The sequence below is a fragment of the Octodon degus genome, unplaced genomic scaffold (assembly GCF_000260255.1).
Source record: "Octodon degus isolate 3935 unplaced genomic scaffold, OctDeg1.0 scaffold00222, whole genome shotgun sequence".
In the NCBI taxonomy this organism is placed as follows: domain Eukaryota; kingdom Metazoa; phylum Chordata; class Mammalia; order Rodentia; family Octodontidae; genus Octodon; species Octodon degus.
The window spans coordinates 781,939-789,487 of record NW_004524798.1 but is presented as its reverse complement, the minus strand read 5'-3'; the positions used below and the strand labels follow the sequence as shown (position 1 = coordinate 789,487).

At 57.4% G+C, this 7,549-nt stretch overlaps 1 protein-coding gene across 2 annotated transcripts in view; it reads right to left on the bottom strand.

Annotated features, from left to right (window-relative positions):
* Positions 1–410: 410 nt before the first annotated feature.
* Cuedc1 (CUE domain containing 1) overlaps positions 411–7,549 on the bottom strand; it is a 34,113-nt gene continuing 26,974 nt past the window's right edge. For both annotated transcript variants that reach the window (XM_023705499.1, XM_004645273.2), the window contains exons 8-12: positions 6,109–6,180; positions 5,247–5,340; positions 4,568–4,626; positions 3,915–3,985; positions 411–1,657 (exon numbers count right to left, since the gene is read on the bottom strand). In XM_023705499.1, coding sequence (XP_023561267.1) covers positions 3,918–3,985; positions 4,568–4,626; positions 5,247–5,340; positions 6,109–6,180 — 293 coding nt within the window. In that variant the 3' untranslated portion in view covers positions 411–1,657; positions 3,915–3,917. The remainder of the gene's footprint in view (positions 1,658–3,914; positions 3,986–4,567; positions 4,627–5,246; positions 5,341–6,108; positions 6,181–7,549) is intronic.

Sequence of the window (7,549 nt, the reverse complement as noted above, 5' to 3'; positions counted from 1 at the left end):
CTGGCTTCACAGGCCCTTGCCCTTCCAGTCGCCTTTAATCCAGAAGCTTTCTGTTTATTTAGGGAATTGACCCGGAGTGCGGGCAGCTTTCGCAACTCTCTGCTTTCCCCAGGCGTTTCCTTTGCCTATCAGCAAGGGGCTGATGTTCGCAGCAAACAGGAAGCCAGGGCGCTGGACAAACCCAGCAGGTCGGTGAGGTCCCGGTGCAACAGGTGCTGCTGGAGCATGCTGCAGGGACAGCGCCCTGCCCTTCAGGCCTAGAAACGCTGGGGGAGGGGGGCGAGAGAAGCAGGTGGCGGGCGGGGGGGGGGGCAGGACACGGATCCCAAGGTGGTCAAGATTTGTCCCATGACAAGGAAAGAAGAGACAAGGAGGGGACTCCAGCCCACAACTGCAGGCCACATCGGAGCACCAAGAGAACACCAAGTCTTTATTACAGGAGTTCCTATGAAACAGCGCCAAGAAAAAACCCACACATAGGATTAAAAAAAAGCAACACACAGAGACTTGGGGCTGGGGCTAACCCCGTACACCTGGCCCTGGCCCAGGAGGAGTGGGGTTCACAGTCCGGAGCCGCTCCTCTGACCCTCAGGGTCAGGCTGTCTGGAGCTTAAGTCGGCAGCTGGGTACTACCGCACCCTTCATCGTCTGGCTAGGGACCAGCCAAGCATAAGTAAGGAGACTGGCGACCAAAGTCCCTGGCACCATGCTCCCAAACTTGGTCTTGCTGCCAGGCAGCCCCAGAGTTGCAGGGGTGCAGGGCATAAGGGGTGCAGCACGAGGCGCAATCCTGGCTCACCCTTGCCACACCCCAGTACCTCACTACCACCAAATGCTGTATCAGATCCGTCCCAGGCCCACAGCACAGCCCCAAGCAGGGAAGCTGGATCCGCTGGCCTGGCCGCGCTGGAGCCCAGGGAGAGATATGCCTGCCTCGCCGCGGCAGTGGTTGCTGCCCTAAGGGGCAGAGCTTTCCTCTCCCCATCACCCTCCCCCACCCAGCCCTGCACCTTCTCCAGGGTGTCACTCTTCAGTCCCTGCTGCCCAGCCCTGAAGGACAGACCCTGCCGGCCAGGCCAGAATCCTCCAGCCCTCCCGCGGCTCCGCTCGCCTCTGCAGCCCCTGGGAAAGGCTGAGATGCAGGTGGCCCTGGGGGAGGGGGGGCACAAGGTGCCCAGAGAGCTGGCGACGGTGGAGATGAGGCAGAGACTGATACCTGGCTGGAGACATGGGGAGGGAGGAAGGCAGGAGCCTACCTCCAGGCCAAAGAGCCTCCTAGGGGCTCCTGCCTGTTTCCAAACTCCAGCCTCTGCACGTCCTCATTTTTTTTTTTTTTTTTTTTTAAAGAACGGAAGAGGTGGTTCTTGCATTTCCACCCACTGCTGTAGAAAAGCCTGACTGCAAAAGGGGCTGTGACTGGCTGCTGCCTCTAGAGGCCCCACGTTCCCTCCTCCAGTCACAGGATGGCGACTCCAAAGTTCTAAGTCCCCTGGAAGGTGGCAGTGGCTGGGCTGGACCATGGCTGGAGGACCACCCGACCTCCGAATCAAGCACCAACAGTCCGGCTGCATCCGGGTCCTTCAGCAGGGTGCCATGTTGCTCTCCGGCTGCCCTACTGCGCATCAGAACATCCTTGGTGAGATGGAGCTGTTGACACCTGGCAGGGAAAAGGAATAGGTAAAGTCTTTTTTCAAAGGAGCCCACAGTTGGGCATGGTGGTGCAAGACTGTAATCCCAGCACGCTGGGAGGCTGAGGCAGGAGAATCACAAGGTCCAGCCAGCCTAGGCAAAACTCAGTGACTTAGTAAGATCCCATCTCAAAGGATCTGAAAGACACACCTGCTAAAGATGCAACTTAGTGTGAAAGCCCTGGGCTCTCTTCCCAGGAGGGGACACATTTGGGCAGAAGATACCAAAAGTCAGGAGCTCCCTCCTTTCTCCGGTGGGAACTCTACCGGGGGTCATCCTGGCACCTTGCAGAATAGCAGGGTCTCAGCAGCAGCTGGAGAGGGAGTTAGGGTGGGTGGGGTGGGACGGGAAGGAAGTAGATGAGTGGAGAGAGCTCAAGGTGGACAGTGGCTGCCACCACACTGGCCGTATCTGCAACGAGCTGGACTGAGGGCGCCCATGGGGCAGAAAAGGAAAGTGGGCCAGAACTGGGCAGGTTCCAGACACCAGCTGAGGCATTCCTGAGGCTTTGCCCACGCCCAGAGCAAGGGCGGAGTGGGACCGCATGGGGTTCCTGTACTGGAACGAGTGGGTGGGCAGCACCTAGGGCCACTAGCCACTAACTAGGCAGCTGGGGAGACCGCCTCGCTTTCAGGAGCTGATGTCCAGGCTGGAAGGACAATCCTAGTGCAGCTGGGGATCTGAGCCCATCAGGAGGGGCAACTGCTGGGGACAAGGGCACAGGATCGCTGATGCCGTGCAGGAGGGTGGCGGCACTGGCAGAGAGAGTGTGGGTGAAGCTGAAAGGGTCAAGAGCAGAGCACTGAGTGGGCAGTGAGGGGGCCAGAGGAGTGACCGGAACCTGGAAGGGAGGAGGGAGAACTGGGCTCCTGCGCTCACCAGAACCCAGGGAGGGGTTTCAGGAAAAGATACTCGTGGAAGGCAGCATCAGGTGAGTGCAGCGGGGACAGGGCCCTGGAGCTGGCAGCAGCCTCCCTGTCTGTCTTCTCTTGTCACTTCAGTTGAGTGAAGGAGGAAGCTACCCTCCTGTTAGCTGGGCAGTAAAGGAAACACTCCTCCCAGTTTGTTCGTGGTGCTGGGGACTGACCCAGGGCCCTGTCACTGAGCTACATCCCAGGACTTTTTATTTTTTGACACAAGGTATCACTAAATTGCTCAGGCTAGCCTGAAACTTACACTTCTCCTGCCTCAGCCTCCTGAGTAGCTGGAGTTGGCTGGGCTTGTAGGCACATAACCATCAGCCAGCTCCTGCTGATTTTTCACAGCCAGGGAGGTGGAAGAAGTGAATTCCAGAGAAAAGGAAAAGCAGGAAGACTCAGGAGAGAAGGGATGGGCACATGGCTCTGAGGTAGGGGTGGTTTGTGGTAGGACCCATTTTCCTTGGGAACCTCTGTGTGTGTGTGTGTGTGTGTGTGTGTGTGTGTGTGTGTGTGTAGGGGTTATCAGTGTGACACAGGACAGAGGTGGAGCCATTTCCCTGCCTGCCTTTATTTGGGGACCACAGAGACCTGGGGTGCAGTTCTGTGATGACTGAAGAAAGGCTGAGAGGGCAAGGGCAAGCAGGCTAGAAGCGCATGGGGACAGATGTAGTAGGGAGGCAACTCACTGGGCGGACAGGCCAGCTGCCGGGAGGGGGGGGAGGGCACTGCTATCACTGGCTCTGCCTGGTGCACTGCACCCCCACCATGGTCAGTGCTCTGATGGCCTCCCCATCACCCACAGCTCAAGAAAGCCTGACCGACACCCATCAAAGAGAGTCCTGCAGGAGGCCATCCTTGTACTCCGTGTCAGTCCCCAGAGAGGTACACAGGGACACCGGAGAAGCTGCTGCCTTAGAGGACGGGACAAGCAGAAGTGGACATTATTCTGTGTGTGACCAGACACCTCATTTTCCCTTAAACTGTCCACTCTACTGAGTGGGTCCGGGATTTTCTTCTCAGTGGAGCTGAGAAGGTCAGCTATTCAAAGTCAAAAGCTGATTCTGTTTTCCTGTTCCCAGCATCTGTCCAAGGCAGATGCTTTGGTGATGATCTTTTGTCAGATGAGTAAATAACCAAATAAAAGAGATGTGAAAGATGAGTTTGCATGCCAAAGCCCCTGGCCCTACACATGGAGAGAAGAGACCTAGGATATGTGCCACTCAACTGCCTGGGCCCAGTGCCTCTGTTCCCCTGGGGAAACGTGAGGTGCAGCAGGCCTCAGAGAGCCATGGCTCTGGGGCTTACCTCTTACTGGCCTTCTCTTAGGGCTTCCTCCATCTTGGCTGTCTCCTGCCGCCTTCCCCGGAGGTCTTCGTCTGAAAGCAGAAGAAAGCCCTTGTTTTCTGTCCTGCAGCCACCACCCCTCCCTCCAGTGGAGCATGTGCTGGCTCTGAGCGGGCAACGCATGTGCCTAGTGAGAGACGGCAGGACACCTGGGTGCTGGCCTATCTCTGAGGCCTTAGACAAGTTCTTTCCTCTTCTTTGGGTCTCAGTTTCCTCATCTATAAAATGGGAGGGGAAACAGGACTATCTGGGTGTCTCCTGGCCTTGAAGGCCCTATGACATGCTGTCCATTGTTCAGCTGTGTGTGGCTCGGTAGGATCTGAGAGGGGTAGGGTTGGTCGGGTCTTCTGGTCCCTGTGGCTTTGGAAGAGACTAAGTGAAAGGTGGAAGCTCTAGGTGTTGGGGAGATGGCTTAGTGGAATAAGCGCTTCCCTGGCAAGCGCAAGGACCTGAATTCAATCCCCCGTTCCACAAAAAAAAAAAAAAGGAAAGAAAGGTGAAAGCCCTGAAGCTGGCTGGCACTTGGTCCCCTGACTGGGAACACTCAGGACCTCCTCATGCAGTGTCACCCATTGCAGACACACAGGAGCCCAAGGTTCCTCTCCCCGCCTCACCACAAGCGTGAGCCTCCACATCATCCAGAAGGTTGGCTGTCGATGCAGCAGCCCCCAGCCTGCAGAGCCATTCAGGAAAACCGTCCTGGATATAGACCAGGGATGCCCTGCCCTCCCCAAGCCCAGGAGGCCTCCTCTCCTGTCCCTCAACATCCCAGTGCTGCCCCCACCAGCCTCCTTTCTCGGGGTCAGGAGAGCAGCCAGGCCCTGACCCTCGGCCCCCAGGGATATCTCTGGTGACAGAAGAGGGACTTTCTCTTTGCTCCTCTGTGGCTGTCCAGCTTTTAATAGCCTGGGCCTTGTTTGACAGCACGGATGGGAGTCTGGGTAAAAATGTGGACCATCTCACTGCTACTCGAGAAGGGCCTCTCGCAATGATGTGTGAGGACTCAGACCAGTTCAACTAGAGAAGTTTGGGGAAGGTTTGCTGATCACACTTGAAGATTCAACTTTTCTCCCAGGGAGGACGAGGAGGAGGAGCGGAAGAAGCTGGCAATGCCATTGTCCTTGTCATAGAGCAAACAACTTCCTCCCGTCCTGCTTCCCAGTCCTGGCCTGGCACTCCGGGAGGTGGGTGGCCACCAAGCAGCCCAGATCACGGAGCAGAGAGGAGGCTGCAGACCCAGGGGCGCCAGGGCGCAGCACCCACCACCCAAGCCGTGCCAGGCCAGAAGGATACGACTGATGCTTGGGCAAGTGCTTCCGCCTGGACTTCCGCAGTTTGGTCTTCTCGGAGAAGGCGCGGGCCAGCTCAAACAGCTTCCTCCGGGTGGCTGGGGCAGAGAGACCCGTGAGCCACTCATTTTCTTGGCAGTGAGGGCATCAGATAGGCTCCCCCCTCAAGTCAGGGGGTGGTCAGGGTGGCACCAGGACCCCTTAGGGTGGGAGCTGGGGAAGGGAGGTGATAGGAACGGCAGACACAGGCCCCACCTCAGGAGCAGCAAGGCTGCCATCCCAGGTTGGCCTGCAGGGGCAGCAGAGGCCACCAGGAGCCGGGCCCAGGGCCTACCGGCAGCCCAAGATCCGGGTATTCCTTCCCCAGCGGCCACAGCCTGCCAGCCCTGCATTTGGCTTCCCTTCCTGCCCCTCCCTTAGCTCCCTGAGTTCTGGGATTTCCATGACTAATGAGAGATTTTTCCTGAAACGAAGCCTGGAAGGATAGTGCTTCTGAAAGCTGGCGGGACTTGGTGGGCAGAGGTCCCTAACTCAGAGGGTCCCTTCCCCAAACAAAAGGAGCTTGGCAAGGGTCTCCCCCCACGCAGCCGGGCAGGGCCAGTTGCCTCAAGCCACAGAGAATGTGAACACAACATCCGGGAGAGGCCATGTGGGGCGCATTATTTTCCTGCAGACAGCTGGCCAGAGAGGATTTAAACTTAATTTGTACCCAGACTCAGCTGCAGAGGGAAGTGAGGCAGGAAGGCTGAGGGAGCCAGCCTGCGATTAAAATGTCACTCCAGTTCACTCAGGGTCAGTGGCAGTCAGAACCCTGCCTGCATCCCAAGCTCTGGGAAGGTGGGGGAAGGGCTGCAGGCCGGACTCACATTTTCCCATGTGTTTCAGCTTGTCCCTGAATAAGGCATCTTCAGACACAGCAGGGTTGGCATCACTGTTTCCTGGAAGAGGGAGACACCTGCTGTGGGACAGGGTCCCTTCAGTCATATTAGATAGGAGGCCCAAGGGGCTGCCGAGGTCCCAGGGGAGTGAGCAGGGCTATCCCCACACAGGGCCTTCTGAGCTCTCTCCTGCCACTGCAGCAAAGATGAAGGTGTTGTCCCTTAAATCAGGAGGGAAGTTAAAGCCAGGAGGACACTTGGGGTTGTAGGAGCACTTCTGTCTCCTAGCAAACCATGCTGTCCTCCTCTGTGAAAATGAGGACTTTTTTGCGGGGAGAGAGGATAGAACCAGGGCCTTGGCATGCAGCTACATCCCCAACATTTTTGAGATAGTGCTCACAAAACTGCCCAGGTGAGACTCAAGCGGGATCTTCCTGATTTAGTCTCCCGAAGTGCTGGGGTTATAAGTGTGTGCCACCACCACACCTGACTGAACATGAGGACACTCAGGGTCAGCTGCCCGTGTGGGAAGCCGGCTGGCATGGGGTCCCAGCTGTCCACTACATTCCATGAAGTCCGCTTGGTAGTTTAAGCTGTGGTGGGGTGGTTACACCATGCAAGTCACAGGCACTCCATCCAGGCTTCCCCGCACCCAGAGCCTCTGTTGACCATTCTGCTTGCGTCCCGTGCCTGTGAGTCAGAGCGGCCAGAATGCCAGGCGAGCGCCCCTTCTTCCCCCGGAGAGCACCCTCCAGGACACCCAGCAGAATGGGAACTGGGCAAGGCCAAGACCCAGAGCCCCTCCCAGCTCTGCAGCCCTACTGGGGCTCCGCCTTGCCCCACTCTCCATCCTGTAACTAATCCCCAGTCACCTTGTCTGCTAAGTCCCCTCTGAATCACCCCATCCACCCCTGCAGCCCTGGTGTCTCTGGTTAATTCGGGATCAAGGCTCGGTGAAAATGCCTGATGCACATCTGCTGGGGCATAAGCTCCAGCCTGGCTGCAGGATTTTCTCTCTTGGAGCTGGGTTGAGCAGGGCCCCACCCCACTGCTCCGGCATGCCTCACCCCAGTGCACCAGTGCATAGACACTCACTGTACCATAAGACACCGCTGTGCACAAGACACTGCTTAGCTTTTCTGTGGCTGGGCAGCTTCTGTGCATTCATTACAGGGCAGTAACCAAACAGGGGCTACTGTCCACACAGGTGCAGGGTCCAGGTGTTGAGGCTAAAGACCGGGACCCTGCGTCATGTTCCCACCTCTGGCTTCATCCTCCCATCCATGCATCCCAAAAGCACTGCTGCCCACACCCTGGCCCCCTTCAGCCTGAGCCTCCCAGCACAGAGGCCTGACCACTCTTGATGCAATTCCTGTTTTCATGTGCTCACAGCTTGAAATTTTTCTTCCTTGAACAGCTAGGGCAGGGC